The sequence below is a fragment of the Crocodylus siamensis genome, chromosome 4 (genome assembly GCF_052110815.1).
Source record: "Crocodylus siamensis isolate JL-2025a chromosome 4, ASM5211081v1, whole genome shotgun sequence".
NCBI classification, from domain to species: Eukaryota; Metazoa; Chordata; order Crocodylia; family Crocodylidae; genus Crocodylus; species Crocodylus siamensis.
In genome coordinates, this window is record NC_143398.1 from 201,835,745 (window position 1) to 201,856,671 (window position 20,927).

Genomic DNA, 20,927 nt, shown 5'->3' on the forward strand with positions numbered 1-20,927 from the left:
GGAGATTTTTTTTCGTTAATTCTAAAACCTAGCGCATCCTATAATCCCCATTTGATTCGCGTTTGGGATGGAGGTTAATGTGCTGATTACTAATCACTTTCTCATTTTAGGCATTGAAGCTCCGGGGAAAAAAACTGATGGAAAAAAATCGATTTCGTTCCATGTAACATTTAAAAAAATGAAATCGAGCGAGTTGGACTCTGGCCCCGGCTCCTCCCGGGGCGAGGGAGTAGGGGGCGCTTCGGATTTGGGGGGTTGATTGGGACACAAGAAAGAGCAGATTTACACCCGCCTCTGGGAGGAGACCCGGGCTGCCAAGCTCCAGTTTCGATAGCCGCACAAACTTCTCGCCCGGACACGGGGCTCCGGTCCCAGCGCCGGGCGGCAGTGCTGGGCAGGGTGCGGGGGAGGCGCGGCCTGTGGCACGGGCTAGGAGGGCCCGGCTGAACCGCAGCGCTCCCGGGTCCTGCGGCAGCGGATCGAGACTATTCATGTATTTAGTGCAGCATTTGGGCAAGGCCAAAGTCAGCCCGCCCCGAAAGGCGGCAGGAAGGGCAGGCTGAGCGCGGCCCGGGCCCGCAATTAGAGCCATAAACGAAAACAAAGGGCAGGGCTGGCGGGGCGCGGGGGTGGCTCCGATCCTCCTGCCCCTTTCCGCCGGGCACAGCCAAGCCAGGCAGGTTGGCTTTCATTCTCAGTGTCCAGGGCGGGCACCAGGGCTGGTCGAGCCCTGCAAGGTGGGGAGGGCGAGGGAGCTGGGGCAGCCGAGCGGCGCCCTTGGCTCTGCCACCTGGCCCTGCCACGAGCGGGGGTGACTCGCTTCAGCGGGCTGCCCTTAGCGTGTGCGCAGGGGGCACCGCGGCGCTTCCCCGGCGAAGGCGGACAACCCTTGCTCCCAGGCAGACCAGGAGGTGATGAAGCCCGTGGGCAGAGGGGCTGGAAGTAACCCGCCACCCCCTCCACGTGTCCAGCCCCAGCTCTATCTGTCTCCCGCGGGGCACAGGCCCGGGGCAGGGAGGGCTGCAGCGCTGAGGCAGGGGGCAGAGGCAGGCACTGGCCACCTCGGCCCAGGCGTGCAGGAGCGGGTGCCTCTGCCCAGTGAGGACCGCACGGGGTTAACCTGCCCCTGCGGGCGACCCAGTGCCGCTGCCCCCGGCTGCCCCCCGCCGCGCGTGCCCACGGGGCTCTCCAAGCACAGGACAAAGGGGCGGGCGCGGGGCACAGAGGCGAGAGCGGGCCGAGGCAAGGCTCCTTTATTGATCTGCTCGTTTCCTGCCAAACTGGGCTTACAGACAGCGGCCGCCCGCAGTTCAGCCCCTCGTGTGAGCGAGGCGCAGGGCAGGGCCGGCGGGGAGAGGCCCGTGCGTGGGCCCCGGGCCGGGCTAGTACAGCGCCAGCGCCTGCTCCCGCATCACCACGCGCTTCTTCTTCATGCGCCGGTTCTGGAACCAGATCTTGACCTGCTGGTCGCTGAGGCGGAGCCTGTGCGAGAGCTCCTTGCGCTTCTGCCGGTTGATGAACTCGCTGAGGACGAACTCGCTCTCCAGCTCCGCGATCTGCTGCTTGGTGTAGGGCTTCCGCTTCTTGCGGCCGCGGCCCGGGCCGGGGCACCACGCCGAGCCTGCAACAGACCGGGCGGCAGCGTGAGGGAGCGGGCAGGGCCCCGGGCCCCTCCCCGGGCCGCCTCGGCCCCCCAGCCCCCCCCCGGGCCGGAGGGCGCCGCGAGGCCGGGGCCAGGAGCCCCGCGCGGGGGGACCATACCGTCCTGCGCGGCCGCGCGGAGGCAGGGCGGGCCGGCGGCCGGCGGCACTGTCACGTTCAAGTTGAGCGGGCCCTTGGCGTCCTCCTCGGCGCCGGCGGCGCAGGGATCCCCCTCGAAAAGGCCGTGCGCGCCCCGCTGCAGGCCCTTGCCGCCCTTCGGGCTGGCCGCAGCGGGCAGGCCGGGCTCGTGGGCGAAGGGCGGCCGCTGCCTGCCCCGCTCCTCCGCCTTGGCGCCCGCATCCGGGCCGTAGAACCGGCCGCAGGGGCCCGGGCCCTCCTTGCCGCCGCCGGGGAGGTAGGGCTGCGCGGGGCCGCCGAGGGCGTGGGGCTGGGGCTGGGGCTGGGGCTGGGGCTGGGCTGCGCACGAGCTCGGGCAGGTCCAGGGCAGCGAGCTCCGCGGGTAGGGCAGGGAGGGCAGAGCCGCCAGCTGGCCTCCATTGGCCCGCAGGCTGGGGAAGTAGAAGGAGTCCGGAGCCGGCAGGTTGAGGAGGGAGCCCACGTAGCCCGACCTGCACAGACCGCGCTCGCACATCTCCGACAAAGCGCGGCGGCGGCTCTCGCGGCGGTATTTAGTTACGCGCGGGGAGAAGCGGGGCGCCCCAACCGATTGGACGAAACTTTGCAGACAGGTTCTTCAAAGCCGGCAATGGCAGCGCCGCCTCCCGCCGCCCGCGGCCCGCCAGGAGTATGATAACTCTGGAAATATTGAAACGCGGAACGGGGGCGGGGCGGGAGCCGGCCAGGGCAGCTGGAGGCCCGCGGGACCTGGGACCCGCAGCCCCGGGGCCTCCCCCAGCCCTGCCTCACCCCTCCAGCACCACTGTTGTTGTGATCATTACTGTCCCCGTCTTTATGACCCTTACTGCTGCTTCTGCTATAACTACTGTTATTACCATTCTCATCGTCATTACCATCACCGGCGGCACTGTCGCTGTTACTACGGGGACAGCCGTGACTATTGCGACCATTACTATCACCATCATGATGATTATTCAGCACTTTCCACATCTGAGGCGGAGGTGCACCTCTGCCGTCACTCATTTTAGCTAGGTATGTCCTTTAGCTGTGCCTTGTCCATTTCGGAGTGCATCTGCTTTAATTGCTACCCTGGCTATCTAGGTGCAGAGTCAGGCATATGCTTGCAATTAAAATGCTAGTTGGGGACCCAGTGTTGGTGGTATTCTTATTACGATCCGACAAGTCTCTAGCTGGAAACTTCTGCCCCCTTCCCCCCACCCTTTTGTCTTTTCTTGCTTTCTTTTCTGTTCTTGATTTTTCTCGTTTATGCACCCTTTAGTTTGCCTTTCATTGCCTCGTACAAGGGGACTGGTAGTAGTGACGGGCGGGCTCGTAGCCTGACTACAGTAGGCAGCTGCCATCGCAGAGTGCGAATACTTTTATTTACCAAAGGTAATTCAGCCTTTCCCACAACATTAAATCAAGAGACCAATACAAATAATACATGGGTTCCTCCCCCCCTCCCCGCCAAAAAAGCTTTTGGAACAGTTTCAAAGTGCTTTTACAAAATACAGACTTATTGGAGAAGAAGCTACGAATGCATTTAGGAATTGCAGGAAAATATTCAGTCTATTCAAAATATTTAATCAATTCAAAATATTCCATGATTTATAATAAGAGAAGAAAATAACGACTGAGTGTTCAGTCACAATTGGCTAACCGATATGACTGAATCTGAGTGGCATTTATTGTTCTCCCATTCTCAGATCTCGAGACTCAGAATTTTTCGTGGGTTGAAGATTTTCCCCCTTGCACTTCTCAAACCAAAAAAAGGGAAAAAGTTGTGTGTGTGTGTGTGTGTGTGTGAGCATCCGCACTTGGGCTCTTAGGTCTTTTGCAAAAAATGAAACAATAAGTCACATGGCTGCTAGCACGATTGATGTCCTGCAAGGAGAGAGTGCGGTTCTGAATCTGGCGAGGCCCTGGATATACAGCAATTTAGATCGAAATATTCCTATAACAACATTGGTTTGAGCCTGGTTCAAAATGTGGAAAGACACCTACTTACACACCAGCAAGTGTTATAAGAGAGGGAATATCGCAAGAGAGTAAAGCTCCAAATAAGTAGGGGTACTTTTGAAATTTCCTTTTATTCTTCAGTCGCCTTAACACTAGGCTTTCGGATTATGAAGTGGATTTCTAAATAATATTTTCCATGTGCATCTGTTGAAGGCATTTCGTACCGAACATACGCGCTGCCTTGGGCCACACGGCTAATTCAGTAAACAGGTTCTCCCAGGGACTGAATTGATCCAGTTTCATCAGCAAACAGCGCATTGGCAGAGGGGCTTACATTATTACAATTAAAGTATCAAACACGGGTATCAATGGAGGGTCATTTCCATGGTGATATTTTGCTAATGGCAGTTTGCATCTTGGTTCTATTTTCAAGCGAGTCGAGGCTCTGGCGCTTTTCTTGGCATTCTTCTAAAGAAATTCGTCTCTTCTTTTAATGGGATTTGGGCTAAATTCTACAGTAATTTCATTGCTCTGGAAGAAACCTTTAAATAATTACTCTCCAGATTATCCTCAGGGACCACACAGGCATCGCTGGAGGAGATTAGTGACCACTGCCCTTAATCTTTATTGTTTGAGTTATGTCTACCAATTGGGTCTTTCTTATTAACTCTGGTTTCTTTTAATATTTTTCTCTCCAATATGCTGGCAACCTGGGCGACGTTTAGTTCTCTTGTGCACTTCCATTTTGTAGAGAAAGAGAAAGAATGAGGAGGAGGAGGAGAAGAAGAGACGAATAGAAAAGAAAAGAAGATGTAAGTTGTATTCAATTTAATATATTCCCCCCCTCAATAAAGAAGAAGAAGGAGACATTTTGCATTCAAAATAACATAATCCCCCCCCGCAATAAAAGCAAGAATAGATGTGAGTTTCCAGCTACCGGAAAGAAGGTGACACTTCAAATCTGTTCCCCTCACCCCTTTCTTTCTTTACCCTTTTTCTTTTACAGGATTTGAGAACCCAGAGCTTCTCGGTAACTGTACAGTCATAGTAAGAGAAATATGCAAAGCCAAACCTTAGCGGCTGGAGCGAAGCTGTCTGAGGCAGTGTTTTTGCAAAGAAAGACAATATTGTTTTGTTCACGTTCTCCACAGCACGGCACGGTATCTCGTCTCCCAAGCCTTGTTTCTAGGGCTGGTGGCGGTAGAGGCTTTTTTTTTGCTTGCTTGTTTTTGCCTCCTGTGAGATGAAACTCGCGTTCAGGAGCAGAGGTTCATCTTGCCCCAGCTGCAAACAGGCTTCCCGCTTGCGCCGAGCACAGACGGTGGCGGTGCCCGGAGCCCGCCGCTCTCCAGCGCCCTTGGGTGCAGCGGCTGCCCCGGCCCGCGGGGGGCAGGGCCGGCGGCGGGGCCGGCTCGCGCCGTGCCGGCGGCGGGCGGCAGTGGCGGGGGCCGCCCAGCAGATGGCGCGCTTGCCTCACACATGGCGCTGGGAGTCAAGATCAATGGTGAAGCGCGCGCGGGGCCGCCCCGCCGCCGCAGCCGCCGCCGCCGGCCATGCATCATTGTGCCACGGCGCGTTTGGCACCGCGTCCATCACAGCTCTCGTTACCCGGCCCGGGAGGTTCCGGGGGAATCATTAGCCTGATAACGCCGTTCATTAGCTGCAAACAAACGGCGAGGGCGAGATGGCCCCGGGGAGGATGCCGCCGAGACCCGCGCTGCGGCGGCCCCCGCTCCCGGGGAGGCAACCTCCCTCCGGCCCCCGACGCGGGGCTTGAACACGAGCTCCCAAGCACCGCCCTCGGCCTGCTCCAGGCAGGAGCCCAGGCGGTACAGCGGTCCCGCACGGCCGGGGGCGGAGGAGCCGGCGATGGAAACGCGCTGCGCCCCGCGGTCCCCGCAGGCTGGAGGGAGGGCGCCTTCTCCATCCCCCCACAGCCTCTCGCTTGCTGCGTGCACGCTGGAGGCGGCGGGCCCCGGACCTGTCGGGCGGCGGCCGAGGCTGCGTTCAAGTTCAACGGGAAGGGCGGGCGAGACGCCGCCACGCCGGGTGGCAGCAGGTCCCCGCGCCAGGGACCCACCTGGAGGGCGATCCCGCCGCCCTGCCAGCTCCATCGCGGCCCAGCCCCAGCACTGGCCCCCGGGGTGGGGTGGGGGGAGGGAGTGGAGGTGAACTCCTAGCCCCAGTCTCTGCCTAAGCTCCAGCCTCGGCAAAGTTTCCAGGACTTCAGAGCCGATGGCTGTCCTCTCCTCAGGAGGAGCCGCCTGCGAGAGCGCCGCTCAGTCCAGAGAAAACACAAACGATTTATTTTTAAAATTTCAATCGGTTTCTTTTTTTTTCCTGCTGGAAAGAAATGATTTTATTCAAGGGCTCCTTAGGCAGCTTCGTGCAGAGCCTGGGAGCCGAGCCCGCATTTGCAGGGCAGCTCCAAGGACAAGGCACCGGGAAACCCGAAGGGGAAACAGACCCAGTTCTCTGGGAACACACGCAGCCTTGGTCTTTCCCGCGTCCGGAGCAACAGGCTGTTGTAATCAAGAACTGGGACCACGACACGGTTTAATCATTACACGAGACACATGGACAGAAAGAGGCTTCTCTTCCTGCTAGCAAACTGACCTGCACGATAAGAAGTCACAATAGGGATAGCACAAGATGCACGCTAGGGTTTGAAGGTTTTTTTTGTTTTCGTTTTTTTTTTTAATAAAAATGCAGCCTCTCCGGCCTACATAAATTACGGCATCCTTTGCCATGCATCAGTTATTGCTTCTGTCATTAACACCCGTTTATTTTCGTAAGGTAAAGTTATTATGAGTAAGCTTCCCTTCTGTAACCAGAAGTTTTCCAACGCCATGACAGGCTGAAGTGAAGAGTCGTGCCTTTGCTCAGACACGAGAACAAGGCATCCAATATACTTCATACAAAAATAGGCATAGGTATACAGCATGTCCAATATATGCAATTTGATTAAACATTTGGACTCCATTTCATCGTGTTTTGTTTCTTTCCTAGTATGCTGCTAATCACTAGGTGCAGCTATCTAGCTATCAGCTTCTCAGCCTCAGATCATCTGTATTAACCGACAGCAATGCATTATTACCGCACATGCACGGAATCGTTTGGAGTAACTTTGCGTGGTGCGTCGGAATAAGTGCACCTACAAAGAAGCACGATACTAGTCTGCAAAGAGGGAATATGAAATCATTAAACTGCAGATGAAACTACAGGATAAAATGCTGGAAAAATGCGGAACGCAGCCACGTCAACAGCTGAAGTGACAAATGTTTTCCTAGTTCCAATAAGGCCCCAAAATATATATTTTTCCCTGCAAAGTAACTGAAAACAGCTACGTGCGAATCCCTCTTTAGTCCTTCACATTAAACAAGATTCACTCTGTGCCCTGATGGGCTCGCGGCATTTTGGGAGGAGAAGCGAGCTGTAATGATTCAGTAATCCCACTTCTTTAGATTGCATTATTGCTCTTAGGTGAATTCTGCAGTTGATGATACCAAATCACAACCTGACAGCTTTGGCATCGGCTTTTTTTCGGAGATCGTTTTACAGAATTAAAAAAAAAAAAGATAAGTATTCAAGAAAGGTATAATTGTAACTGCTCAAGGTATTTAAAATCGTTTATACTGGCCTAGAGGAAGGAATAGGAAATATTCAAATTAAAAAAGGAAGAAACAGAACTGCAAAGTCAAACTCTGGCAGCCTTCTCCAAAAAAGAGGGGAAAATGCTGACCCAAATGAAAGGGAATTCACAACATTTCGCCACCGCTGGAAGGGGGGTGGGAAGGAATTAAATATATTTTCAAGTCTTTCCAAAAGTCTTTAGCTGGTTGTAAATTGTATTTATATTTCCATCACTGTCCGCAACCAGTGGATCAAGAGACGTTGTCTTTCAGCTTGGAGACTATTTTCTTATCCTTCACCCTTCGGTTCTGAAACCAAATGGTCACTTGTCGCTCAGACAGGTTCGTGGCGGCGGATATTCTGCGCCTCTTGTCTTTGTTAATGAACTTGTTAATGGCATACTCGTTCTCGAGTTCTTTGAGCTGCAGTTTTGTGTAAGGCACTCGCTTCTTCCTCCCGCGGCGGTAGACACACATATCTGGCTGGTTTAGTGCAACGTCCCCTGTTGCAAAAGAGACGGTGGGAAAAATTAGACTTTTACGACAGGAATTTAAATGGGAACTGTACCACGCCGGGCACTGGCTTTCCGGGCAAATAAAGCCGCCCAGTGTGGTCAGTGGGCTGCCCTCCGCACCGTGCGCGCGGTCGGAAAGCCCCAGCCCCGGGACGGACTGTCATCGCCTTCCGCCGCCGGCCAGCCGACAGGCTCCCCCGTGCCTTGGCTTGGGGGCTGCGGTTACGATGCACGCGGAGCCCACCCAGGCGCCCTCGCGGCTCAGCCAGCAGCTCCGGCCCGCGAAGCAGAGCGCGCGTCTCCGGGCGAGCCCATCCCAGCGCATTGTTTCAAGGCACAAGTGAAGCCTGGCCACGAGGAGGCAGGGGACACGGGGCGGGGGTGGGGGGAGAGGGGACAGAGAGCGACTGTCCTGCGAAATGCCGTGTCCTGTGCTCTCAGCACGGGGACAGGCGGCGGGGCCAGACCGGGCCGGGCCGGGCCGGGCAGGGCAGGGGGCTCGACTCGGACCGCCTCTCTCCCTCTCGTACCTGGAAAGGAGGATTTCCAAAAGTGGGAGCTCTGGGTCTGATCTTTGGCACAGTAAACCTGACTATTCCAGCCATTAGCCAGAGTCCAGGACTGATAGCCCTCCATGGATATGTATGTCTCGTGCCTCGGTTCCCCCGAGCCGAACGTGGAGACCATGTCTATGTACCCGGGCACGTGCTGGTAGGGGCTGGGGTAGCCCTGGTAAAAGGACACCTCCTTGGCCCGCGAGGAGACCTCGTTGGCGGGGACGCTGGTGCCGGCCAGGCTGGAGACGTCCATGTACTTCTCCACGGGGAAGCCGCCCAGCGAGGCGTGCGGCGCCGCCTTGAGCGCGCCCTGCTGGATGCCCACCCCGTGGGCCATCCTGCAGCTGTAGTAGCCGTTGCCGAAGTGGTAGCCGTAGCCCAGGGCCGGCGCCGCCGAGCCCGCGCCGGGGCCGGGGCCGGGGCCCTCCTTGGCGGCGGGCTCGGGCCGGGCCGCCGCGCCCGGCCGCTCGCCGCCCCCCGCGTACCCGGCCAGCCCCGGCGCGGCCGCCGCCCGGCCCGACGGCGCCGCCCCGAGCACGGCGGGCGGCAGCAGGTTGCGGCACTGGCCCGCCGCCGCCGCGCCCCCGCCGCCGCCGCCGCCGCCGCCGCCGGCGTCCGCTCGCAGCGCCTCCATGTCCCAGCCCCGCGCCGCCCGGCTCATGGCGCTGCGCCGCGCGGGCTGCGGCGGGGCGCCGGGCGCGGCATGGCGGCTGCTCCGGCCCCGCTTACATCATTGTGGTACGGTTATAAAACCGGCGCCCGGTCGGGGGGGGAGGGGGCCGGGCCGGGCCGGCCGGGCGGGCGGGGGGCGGCTGCTCCGCAGGAGCCTGCGGGAGGCTGGGGGGCGCCTCATAGGCTGCCGCCGAGCATGTGACCGCGCCGCCGGCCCGGGCCGCCGGCCCCTCGCCCGCGCCCGCCTCCGGCGCCCGGAGCCCGCAGCGCCCTGCCCCCGACCCCAGCGGCCCGCAGGTGGCTGCGCCTGCGGCCGCCGCCCCCCGCAGGGCCATCGCCGCCTTCCCCCGGGGCGGCCCAGCTAGTGCTGCGGCACCCGCTCCCCGACGGGGCCCTCGCAGCTGCTGGCCCCGGCGCCGCCTGCCCTGCCCTGCCCTGCCCTGCCCGGGGAGCCGCCTGCCGGCGCGGGTGGAGGGGCCGGGAGCCGCGGGGCGACGCGCTGGCCCGGGCCGGCGGAGCGGGGCCGGCGCTGTGGGCCGCGCGGGGCAAGGGCAGGGGCACGGCAGAGCGAGGCCCATGCCCACGCCCCGCTCCCTTCCGGAGCTCGCCCCGCTTCGCCCCGCTCATCCGCGCCCCGGGGGCCGAGCCGCGCGCGCTTGCTGCCCGGGCTAGGGAGGTCCCGCGCAAGCACTCGGGGCTGTATGGCGGGCGCGGGAGTGTCCCCGGGAGCTGTGCAGTCCCCCGGCCCTGCGCCGCTCCGCCTCGGCGCCGGCCCCAGAGCGGGGAACCGGGAGAGACCTGCCCAAGCCGGCGGGTCTCGGCCCCTGACCCCGGCACGGCACAGCCGCGGACTTCTGGAGCTGGCCTTTACGGCACCGCCAGAGCAGACCCGTTGCCTGCCGCACTTGCGCTGGTTCCCCGCATCCCGGGTGCGGCCGAGCTCCGCGCTTCAGGGTCTAGCAGTGAACCCTTCGGAGTGCGTTTGGGGGTGTAAAATCCCGGCCTTGCCGTGCTGTCCTGCCCGGCCCACAGGGCACCGTGGACGGGAGGAACAACGATCATGGTTGGGGCCATGGACAGGCGCCGCAAATCCCGCTCGGTGTCCGCGGGCTGCGACCTGTTGCTGTTGTCTAGGCGGGGCGCTTCTGCGCGGATCAGCCCTGAGCGGTGCCCGAGGCTGGTTTCTGTGCGACCGGTACCCTTGTGGATAGTGACGTGTTGGAAGAGAGTCTCTTATCGCTTCCTACCTACGGGAACAAAACCGTCTTCTAGGAGGCAGCTGTAACTGGCAGCTCTGCCCCTTGTTAGAAGAGCAGGATATTTTCTCCAGATTCCGCCTTTTGGAGAGAGACTTGCCATCCCTTTGGCAGACAGTCAGTGGACATCCTCTTTATCTGTCTTACACTTTCCATGTAGCAATACGACGGCCATCAGCATAACCAACGAGCTAGTTTTCAAGCGCGGCGGGCAGGAAACTGACCGAGTTTTTCCCACAAAGAAGAGTCGCGTATTCTGGTTTCTGAAATTATCTAATTTCCTCGAAAACATGTGGACAGATCCAGCAGAGATGGTGTTAAAATCCCTCTCCTCGTAAAACCTGTTGGCGTTAGTCACTAGTGTCTTACTGTCTCCCCTTCACTTCCTCGTTTCATCCCCAGCAAACACATGCATGTCCCGTCCTCCTCATCTCATGTCCCGTCCTCCTCATCTCTATTTACGTCTTTTCCTCACTGCCCTGTGATCGTATTTGGGTAACACTCTCCTGTCCTTTGCAATATTTTAACTCGATTTCTTTCTTTCGATTGCTTTCTAAAATCATTGCTGAGTCTAATCATTTACTGTTGTGTGCTGCAGGGGGGAAAACCGTATCACATTTTCGTTCCCTCAGATTTCGTTCAGTCATACAGAAGTAGGACAAGAATAAATCATTGGGATTTCAAAAGAACTTTCTCCCAACCCGCCCCCTTTCCTTGTTTAATATTAACTTGTATGCTGTTTTAATTTGTAAGTGGAAGGACAGGACATTTGAAACAGCAATAGCAGTAGAGAAAACTGAAGTGTAGTGGAAGAATATCTGTCAAAATACATTTTCGAAATCAGTCTCACGTCTGCTCAAAGCTTCATACAGCCATGTAACGTTTTTTGAAAATAAAACTATATTTTGAATAATGAAATATTTCACCCTGTGCTTCTATCTAATCGCCTGTACTAGACTTTTACAAACTTTTAAGCACACCTGAGTGTTTAACGCAGATTTTTTGAGGTCATAAACTAGTAGTAAAGGTTTCATTACTCGAAAGCAGTGGTAACAGTTATAACTCATCCTGAGCTTGCGTGCAAGTTCGCTGCTGTGCACTAACATAAAATATTCCGTTTAAATTGAAGTAACTTTTTCACAAGATAAAATTGATAATTTGAGCCGAGCAGTATACTGCGCATTTGTAAAGCTGGTCACAAAAAGACACAATGGATGTGCCCAGCGCTGTCCTTGAATGGGACTTGTGTTGTGTATTTACCTTGGTAGGTAATTAATTACTTTAAAAGCACGACTAATTAGAGGATATGTTGGGTGCCGGTTTGCATAATGATTCTAGTCTTCTCTACCTCCCATTAAAAATGTAGAATCAGTATATGTAGGGAAGTAGATACATGTATAGGTATTTATACTCTAATTATGTCATTACATGGTGGAGAAGAGAAGAATACGGGCTCACAGAGAGCACTGATGTTTCCAGTAAAACTCCAGGCAGCTCCTGTACACAGCAGCAAGTCTTCAACAACAATATCAAATGGCTTCCAGTTTAGTGGAGTTGGAGGTGTAAGCCGGAGAGCCATTCTCTCACGCCAAGCCCCTCAGCCCTGCCCGGTTTCAGCACACGGTGCGGTACCGCGGGTCTGTCACTAGATGGCCCCACAAGTTTTCCAGTCTGGGCTTAGCAGGCAGATTAAAGTCGGGATGAACTGTATTGTTGCCTTGTATAATAGAAATAGACTTTCCAGGTTTCATGGTGGAAACCACGCAGTTGAAAAGTCTCTCTCTCTTGCTAACTATAGAGGAAAGAAAGTGACACAGAAAACGAATTATCACGCCAGTCCCAACTTTCAGGTACAGCTGCTTCAGGGTGATCATCAACAAAGCTTTTAAAAAAAAATCTGTTGTAAGGATCAGGCTTTCTATGATCCCATGTAGAGCAGGAAGTACCTAAAGAAAATAAAGGCTGGAATGGCAACTGGTAAGTAGTCAAATCAAGGGCAAAGTGAAAGTGTATAGTAATAACATTGAAACAGGACTCGTGGTAGAGGTGATATCTTTTATTAGACCAACTAGATTTTTGGAAAAAAAAACTTTAATTGCAGGCTTTCGGGCACAAACACCCTATTCGAGACATAGGAGAAAAGATTTTAAAAGTTATCCTGGGTAGAAATGAAAGTTCATATTTCCTAGTGACAACATTAGCTCCCATGGGGCGTTTCACCCAGACCTGGTGCTGTTCTACTTTCCCTTACGATTTTTTAAAGAATAGTTAGATAAAACTAATGAATCTCTCACTGCTTAAGCCGGGTAAGACACCTAACGAAGTCAAAAGCAATGCAGAAGAGGAGTTAGCCTGCTGGAGGCAAATGAGACTGAAACAGCAGGAGAAGTTGTGCGAGTTCCCACCGAGGGAGCGCATCGAGGCGCTGTTGTTACCTGCAGTAGCAATAACACTTTGCAGCTCGTCGCTGAGCCCCGCAGCTGAGGAGGAAACAAATGTTTACTCAGGATTCCCAAGAACACTTGGTTGGACTAATGAAAGGCTGCTGGAAATGTTGGTCGATTTAATAAGTATCACGTCAATTAAGTCGGGTAATTTTTTTTTCCAGTTCAGGATTAATAAGCCTGGTTGAAATATTTTTGGTGCCGTAAGTAATAACTTACAAGATAAAATATGGGCTTTTTGGCTATAGGCCTACGCAGCTATTTAAACTTCCAGTGACTGAGCAAACAGCTCAGTCTAGCAAAAACTCACATAGTTTCCCCGGTCTCTGTGACTTCCTTTACATTTGCTCACTAGTACAAACCTTGAAATGTAGGCTGAAAGTTTTTAGACTGCACTGTTGTTTTTCTTAAAGGAAAATAAAAAGAACTAAAAACACTTATACAGTTAACGAACCTAGTTTTCGAGGAATATAAATATCAGATAACTCGTTTGTAGGTGGGCGCATATTTCTGAGCGGAATGATTAACTGCTTTGTGTACAACTTTTTTGTTACTTAATATCTACTTAGTAGAAGATTATTACCGTCTTTTATGGCATGTCATTTCCTCTGCACATGAATGTAGCAACATTTTCAAATATGTTCTACATAAAATGAAATATCAGCACTAGTTGAAAGGTGCAAAATATAAAATAACTCTAATAAAGGTAATTCAGAGTGCAGCTTGTGTCTGGCATTTCCCCCCCGCGCTGGGGAGGTGCCTCGCAGCCCATTTCATCTGTCAGAGAAAACGTTTTATTCTTACTTTTTTATTATTTTAATTTGCTTTTCAGGTGGTGCAGAAGCATTGCTGGAAGACCAGCCTGCTTGGGATTCGGCTGGGAGCGGGCTGGAGATTTGGGCTCGAGCTGCGGTTCCCAAGGAAGAAGTGGGGTGGAGATACTAACCCAGTTAAAATATTTAGGAAAACAGATGGGGGCGCCAAACGACAGCAATAAAGCCGACCACAGATTTCCGCTTCTCCTCCTCCCGCAGGGGACTCGGAGCTCCGGCTGGGCGAAGCCGCGCTCAGCTCTACATTAAGGAGGCGGGGGGGCGGGGGGTCGTACCCATCAGTAACTCTTCCAGCGTGCAAAACATCGCGTGTGTCTAAGGAGGACCGGTCCCTTCTCTCCGGGACGGTTGGGACAGCCCGGGTCAGCCCTGTAACACGGATCAGCCGAGGGCCGTGAATTCAGGTTCCGCTGTGTTTACAGTCACTTCCAGACAGAGCCCAAGCCCGGAGCGAGGGGCTCTGCTCCTCCAGGTGCTGCATCTCCCATGCAGGGAGCTGCTGTCTCCCTAGCGCCATGTTAACAGCCCAGACCAGGGAGACCAGGGAAGAGATTTATTTATTTTCGATAATAATAATAATAAAAAAATCGAAGTAGGTGGCGGTGCTGTCTCCCAGCACAGGAGAAGATACCGCTTTCTCATCGCCTCTCTTTGGGGTAAGAAAGGCAGATCTGTTACTGTCTTTTACAATTCTTTATGGGGAAAAGCTCATTTCAGAAAGTGCCTGTGTGCTGTGCTGGCCGTAGGCAGGCTTTGCCCTCCCAGTTGCTCCTGGTAGAACCTGTGCGCGCCCGGTCCGTGCTACACCCGCTGAGAGAGGCTGCTGGGCTAGGGGGAAGTTGCTGTTTACTTTCCTCTGGTTTGGGCTGCAGCACACAGGACACCACCACACAGCAGCTAAATTCACATTTCAAAGGGCGGAAAAAACCCGCATGAGTCGAGCGGTGGATTTTATAAACCGCGCGCCTAGAACGTTTCCTAAAAATTTCGCGGACCGTTTAGGGACTTTAACACGTTATTTAAAAAAAATCTGACGACTATCCCATTTTCGAGGTATGAATCATGCGCGAAAGCATAAGAACTTGTGTGTGACTTCCCCATGAGAAGGAACAGGCTGTCTTTGAAAAAAAAAATCCGATTTAATCCCAGGGAGCATTGGAGTATTGCTGTCGCCGATCAAACTCAGACACTCCGGGTCTAAAACTATATTCTGTGGGTGAAAAAAACCCTCGCGGAGACGCAAGGTTGGGCAGCTATTGAAGAGTACTCCAGAGATGCTAACGACAAAGGATTTATCTTCGTTTAAATGGTTGCCATCAGCGTCATTATTACTTGCAAAGTTATCACTGAGGGGAGACTTTCCAATAGTCACGTCTCCTAAACTCGGTAGCCCGTGTCCCTTCCAGCAAGAGAGAGACATTTTACTCCAGATCACCCCGGAAAACAACGGACAGATGAGCTAATTGAGCCACAGGTAACTTTGGGGCAAGGCTGCTAATGTAATACTAGCGTACCTCCGCGAATAGCCCAAGCCTTGACAGAATAAACGCGAGTCATTTTATTTTATTTTATTTTATTTTTTAATGTTTTTTTTAAGCGTGTCGATCTTCGCGGGCAGAGGGGCTGGGAGGGGGATGGATACAAAAGAGAAACCTGTCTAGAGAATGAGATGACAGTGCTGCAATATGATGCTTTAAATCATACGTGCATTTAACGCTGTGTGGCGATTTGTATTTTTTTTTCATTAAAGTATACAACAGAGAACATGTCCCCCAGAGGGGGGAAATCATAGTCTGGTTTCCTCGATAAGTAGAATTACAGCAAGTAAAAAGGAGATCGGGTTTAAGGATGCAACGAGGAAAATAGACTAGAAAAGAGGGATTACAATAAATAACACCATTTCCAGGCAGCTGTCGTAGATGCACGTAAAGCGGTATGGACCGGCAGCATCAGTCTGGAAAAGTCCCAGTGTGCGGTTCGTGTGCATGGGGGTGTGTGCGAGCATCATCCTTAAATAAAAGTGCTAATGCCTTCTCGGCTGGGAAGGAAAAGTAAATAAAATCGAGCGCGGGGTGTGCTCGGTCCGCAGGTCCCTCTGCCAAGATTTTCTCTCGTTGCGATCTAAAATCCGCTTCCGAAATAATAAAAAGAAGCATTATCTATTATTTAACATGTAGCTCTGTCCGAGGACAAATGAGAAAGAAGCTGCATCATTAGGACCTAAAAGGCAACAAAACAAAAATCAGAGCATAATGATGCACCTAAATGAAGGGGGAAATGTTGCACAGCTCATTTTATTAATCAGACTGTCAATTTCACCCCAGAGGCCAAACCCCAGAGCAATTCAAGCAAGATCTGATCAAGCTAAGGACAAGAGCGTTACTCTTCACTTCTTGTCTTTCTTTCTTTCTACCTGGATATATTTGTCTGCTCAGAAGCCGCCTTCATTATCCACTGACAGGAGCTTGTATTTATTTGCTTATAAACCTGTTACAATAAATGATTATTCGAACAGCGTCATTCCTACCTTAATGACGAGCACTACTTTTTGATGAATGACATTTCGGGCTAGAAAGGATGTATAGGTCATTTTGACCAGTCATTCCCTCGCTTTGGCATCCCACAATTTTTACGCCTCCCTCAAAAAGAGATAATAATATTTAGAGACACTTGCCGGGCTGAATGTGAATTAGCCCCTGCTGCAGCTGATCATTAGTACAGGACCAACCCTGCAACTTTGACATTTTTTATAAAGCTGAGATGATGGAAAGAATAAGAAAAGAGATGATTCTGATGGAAAGAGGGCTGCACAGTCCTACAGCTGGCAAAAGGCTCGCGAATTTGTCAGACTCAGCTGGAAATGCGGTGCTGGAGGCCCTTGAAAATTCTCAACACAGTGGTCGCCTCAGCCCTAGACTAACTTCCGCCTCTCTGCATAGCACTATAGGGGACATCCCTGCCAAAGGCAAATTTGAAATAGACACTTTATTCAATCTTCAGCATCAGAACACAGAGAGCAGCGTCTCCTCCGAAATCCCTTCGTCTGAGAGCAGGAAGAAAATTAGCCATTATTCAGAAGTTGCTCAAGAGGCAGATATGAACAGTGATGTGGAGGTGGGCTGTTCAGCTCTCCGCTCCCCAACCAGCCTGAGTTCCTCCCAGCTGAAGGAAAACAATAACAAAGGTAACTGCTCGTTTGTCCTCGCCGTCTAAAGCGTACAGTTTTATTTGGGGAAAACTTGTGGGCCTCTGGAAATAGCTCTCTGAATTCAGTACGGCCCGTGCTAAAGCTGGGAACTGTTGTTATTGCTGCCTTCTCACGATAGACAAGATGCACTAAACAGTCTTCATAGACCAAAGTGTCTGTGTGAGTATACACGTATCTGTATACACACACACACACACACACATCTGTATATTCCCACACACGTATATTCAGGGAAATCTCTTGCTCCTCTCGTTCTCTAACGCCGATCTCTATTTCTCCCTCTGTACACATATACGTATGTGGAATAAATTAGGTTTTGAGATCCGTAGGAACTAGGCATCGGTGTGTTTGCGTGCGTGGTTGTCTTTCTCTGTGCGTGTAAAATGTGTCGTTGTGTATTCACACCAATAATAATTGGGCTTTGTTCACCCTTCTTCTGTTGTAATACAGAATATTAAACGCCCTCGTATCGTGACAACTTTAAAAGAAATGTTGGCGAATTATTCTGATTGGGAAGTGTGGTAATGGAAATATCAGTGCTTTCTTAGGTGCCATGGTATGTGCATTTTTTGTCAAACGCGTCAAGGAAGAAAAGTCGCCCACAAAGCATTGCCGGGCAGATCTTTGTGCAAGGTCGTTTTTATTGTGCCTATATCAAACGAAAATAGGCAAGCTCACGGGGCTGCAGAAGCTGATTCCCAGTTTCTAATTATAATCAGATCATCGCGGCGTGAGAGCCGTACCACAGCTCTGAAACCGTGCCCTGCATCTGTGCCCTCGCTTGGCTAATTTGCTTCAGAGACCAGAATTCTATAATTACTTTTAAAAAAGCCTAATTTACTTAGAATAATTTGGTTATGAAGCGATTCAAAAACTTTATTGATTCTATTAACAGCAGCAATTTGTAACGGTGACAGCTAGCATTAATTATCAGTGTTCAGAACCAGGCTGTGAAGCTCACCTCCTGCTTCAGTTAATGCGCGCAAACGCCTCGCCAGGAACAAATCTTTATTTCACTTTGTTTGCTTGCTTGTTTGTTTCTTGCCCAGGCTATTCAGAGAGCAGCTCGGCTCCTAGTACCACCACCGCCTCCTCCTCCTCCTCCTCCTCCTCCGGCTCCAGCATAACCAACCTGCACGGCAGCAACGCCCTGGGCAGCTCGGGCTCGGGGGCCGACCAGGTGAGGAGGTACCGCACCGCCTTCACGCGGGAGCAGATCGCGCGGCTGGAGAAGGAGTTCTACCGGGAGAACTATGTGTCTCGGCCCCGGCGCTGCGAGCTGGCGGCCGCGCTCAACCTCCCCGAGACCACCATCAAGGTATGTCCGCGAGATGGGCACGCAGGGCGGGTGCTGTTGTGCTGCGTGGGAGCTGCAAAGCGGCCCGGTGTCCGAGCTCCGTCCTGCTGCCTGGGAGCGGACACCCCCCTCTGTGCGGGGAGGGTGTGTGTGTGTGTGGGGGGGGGGACGGGACGGAGCGAAACCCCGCGCCAGCCTCATCCCGGGGCGGCCACCCCGGCAGCCTGGCTCATCATCAGCGGCCCGGCCGCGGCTTGGCCGGCGGCATCTCTCGGGCGGGGGGAGGCAAAGACACGCGGGGACTGAAGCGGAGAGCCCCCGCGCCGGGCCGGGAGCCGGGGGGTGCGGGCGGGCCGGAGCTGAGCCCGTGTGCTCGTGTCCCGCCAGGTGTGGTTCCAGAACCGGCGCATGAAGGACAAGCGGCAGCGCCTGGCCATGTCGTGGCCGCACCCGGCCGACCCCAGCTTCTACACCTACATGATGACCCACGCGGCGGCCACGGGCAGCCTGCCCTACCCCTTCCACTCGCACGTGCCGCTGCACTACTACCCGCACGTGGGCGTCACGGCGGCGGCGGCTGCGGCGGCGGCCTCGGGGGCGGCGGCGCCCTTCGCCACGTCCATGCGGCCGCTCGACACGTTCCGCGCGCTGTCTCACCCCTACTCGCGGCCCGAGCTGCTCTGCAGCTTCCGCCACCCCGGCCTCTACCAGGCGCCCGCCGCCGCCGCGGCTGCCGCCGCCGGCCTCAACACTAGCGCGGCCGCCTCGGCAGCGGCGGCGGCGGCGGCAGCAGCGGCGGCCGCCGCCTCCTCGGCGCCGCCGGGCGGCTCGACCCCCTGCTCCTGCCTCAGCTGCCACAGCAGCCAGACGGCGGCGGCGGCCGCGGCGGCCTCGGCGCTGGGCCCGCGCGGGGCCACCTCCGACTTCCCGTGCAGCGCGGGCGCGCAGCGCGCCGACAGCGGCTTTTTGCCCTACTCGGCCGCCGTCCTCAGCAAGGCCGCCGTGCCCTCCCCCGACCAGCGCGACGAGGCGCCGCTCACCAGATAACCGCGCGGCACGGACACAGCGCGGCTCTGCCTGCAGGGGGCGCCCGGGGGCGGGGGCAGGAGCCGGGCGCGACCATCGTGTTTTTAAAGCGGGGGCGGGGGGGGCGGGACCACGCCTGGCTGCCACTAAAGTTGCTTCTATTTTTGTACCACGGACCGGCCCCGGGCCCGAGGGCGCACGGCAGCGCGCGCCCCCCGGGCAAGACTTGAATCTCTCCAGGCAGAGGGCACAGTCCTGGCAGCCTTCACCCCCCCCCCGGCGCATCCCGGATGCCTTTCTCCCGTGTGCGGATCGGACGGCCACTGCAGGGACTCCCTTGAACTTGAAGAAAGGCGCCTCCGAAAGCAAGCCGCGGTGTGACTGCCGTGTCAATTCTGATGCTAATAATGTGCAGATTATGACGAAAATTGCCAATCATGTTCTCTGATGGACCTCCTTTGAATGTGGAATTGGAAAAAAGTTCCCCGCGCAGAGACCTGCTGTCAAGTACTAACAACCCGCTAAGGGAAGTCATTAGAAGAGACAGATAAGAGACTCGGTACATAAAACATGGTTCGGGGTGCGCAGGATGTGTGTTATTTAATGTTCTCCCTGTTACCTGAAGTGATTCCGCACAAGAAAGCCACGTTCTTATCATCTCAATTGCCAATTTTCATTTTGGTAACTTGGACGCCCCGGGTAGACTTTTCTGTGTTAAGTTGATATTCCACCAATGTGAAGAGCCTCATTAAATCAAACCCAGATATTTCCATAATGCTCCCTACAGAGCCACTTCACTCTTCACATAATGAGATTTTTCTGAAGAGTTGGAGCCCTCATCTAACTTGCTAGTGCTTGTTTAGGCCCTGAGTGTGTGTGTCTGTGTGTCTGTGTGTGAACGTACACACACACACACACACACACATATACATATATATACACACACATGCACACATTCTCCCACAAATTTCCCGATTATATATATTTCAAATAAGTGTCCTGAAATACTTCTGTTTTTAAGACACTGGATTTTTTTTCATGTTCTAATAATGGACTTTCAGGAAAGGATTTCAAAGGCGATGCTGTTTTGTTCAGTGAACATAAATTGTAGATTTTTGTCAAGTGGGAAAGATTTCCTGGGGGAGGGGAGGGGTGGGGAGGGCAGGGGAGGAAATATCCCAAGACTCCTGGGGTGGACTCCTGACAAGACGTGCTCATTTAATGGTAGAGAACTTTAAGCTAACATAGGAAATACCTAAACCAGAAATTTTTCATTTTGTAAAGAAAATAAATAGCAAGACTACTTATGTAAAGAAAAAGAAATGTTGATTATACCAGCGGTTCTTCACTGAGTTTACATTTAAATTTTTTATTAATATATAATTTAAGGCTAAATAAAATAGACCAAAACATGGCACTCTTTTACCAGCTTTACCTTTTCGATTGTTGGTATCATTTGTTTGGATCACACGTCTTGGATGTATATACGACAATTTTGGCAATAATGTTTACATTTTTCCAAAATATAGATATGTATATGTCTAGCAAATGGTCGATAAGGACGCTGGTTGGTAAAATTAACATAAATTCGTTTTATGTTAGGTCCGTTGGACCTGGTTATTATATGAAACTGTAAATAAAGTCTTCGTGCTTTAAATATTGCTGGCCGTATGAACTCACTGTAAAATATTTTACAAATGTGCAATAATTATAAAGCTTTGTATATTACGTTATTTATTGTGTTTGGTC

General features: G+C 53.6%; 3 protein-coding genes and 1 long non-coding RNA gene across 5 annotated transcripts in view; 2 read left to right on the plus strand and 2 right to left on the minus strand.

Moving 5' to 3' along the window:
* Positions 1-1,237: 1,237 nt before the first annotated feature.
* HOXD12 (homeobox D12) lies at positions 1,238-3,026 on the minus strand. The gene is made up of 2 exons (XM_090045414.1): positions 1,762-3,026; positions 1,238-1,621 (listed from the first exon to the last, which is right to left on the minus strand). Exons 1-2 carry the CDS (start codon positions 2,291-2,293, stop codon positions 1,383-1,385), a joined length of 771 nt encoding a protein of 256 aa, XP_089901540.1. The 5' UTR covers positions 2,294-3,026; the 3' UTR covers positions 1,238-1,382.
* A 151-nt stretch (positions 3,027-3,177) lies between these two features.
* On the plus strand, positions 3,178-6,436 carry LOC149867439 (uncharacterized). Its single transcript, XR_016442050.1, has 2 exons — positions 3,178-4,550; positions 4,745-6,436. It is a non-coding gene; the product is annotated as an uncharacterized LOC149867439 (long non-coding RNA).
* Positions 6,412-9,172, minus strand: HOXD13 (homeobox D13). Its single transcript, XM_090045411.1, has 2 exons — positions 8,416-9,172; positions 6,412-7,873 (listed from the first exon to the last, which is right to left on the minus strand). The coding sequence occupies exons 1-2, from the start codon at positions 9,101-9,103 to the stop codon at positions 7,623-7,625; spliced, it is 939 nt and encodes a 312-aa protein (XP_089901537.1). The 5' UTR covers positions 9,104-9,172; the 3' UTR covers positions 6,412-7,622.
* A 2,948-nt stretch (positions 9,173-12,120) lies between these two features.
* EVX2 (even-skipped homeobox 2) overlaps positions 12,121-20,927 on the plus strand; it is an 8,858-nt gene continuing 51 nt past the window's right edge. The window contains exons 1-6 of one of the 2 annotated variants that reach the window (XM_090045403.1): positions 12,121-12,347; positions 13,647-14,303; positions 14,797-15,121; positions 15,972-16,831; positions 17,905-18,173; positions 18,540-20,927. The exon at positions 18,540-20,927 is cut by the window's right edge and continues 51 nt beyond it. In XM_090045403.1, coding sequence (XP_089901529.1) covers positions 16,408-16,831; positions 17,905-18,173; positions 18,540-19,199 — 1,353 coding nt within the window. In that variant the 5' untranslated portion in view covers positions 12,121-12,347; positions 13,647-14,303; positions 14,797-15,121; positions 15,972-16,407 and the 3' untranslated portion in view covers positions 19,200-20,927. Of the gene's footprint in view, positions 14,304-14,796; positions 15,122-15,971; positions 16,832-17,904; positions 18,174-18,539 lie in introns of both variants that reach the window. The other variant, XM_090045402.1, reaches the window with a different exon arrangement.

What these genes read in the sequence shown, in the direction of transcription:
- HOXD12 (XM_090045414.1), bottom strand. Translation starts at nt 2,293, where the DNA reads ATGTGCGAGCGCGGTCTGTGCAGGTCGGGCTACGTGGGCTCCCTCCTC. An exon ending in CCGCGCGGCCGCGCAGGACG is followed by an intron (nt 1,622 to 1,761) that starts GTATGGTCCCCC and finishes GGTCTGTTGCAG; the next exon opens with GCTCGGCGTGGTGCCCCGGC.
- HOXD13 (XM_090045411.1), bottom strand. Translation starts at nt 9,103, where the DNA reads ATGAGCCGGGCGGCGCGGGGCTGGGACATGGAGGCGCTGCGAGCGGAC. An exon ending in TTGGAAATCCTCCTTTCCAG is followed by an intron (nt 7,874 to 8,415) that starts GTACGAGAGGGA and finishes CTTTTGCAACAG; the next exon opens with GGGACGTTGCACTAAACCAG.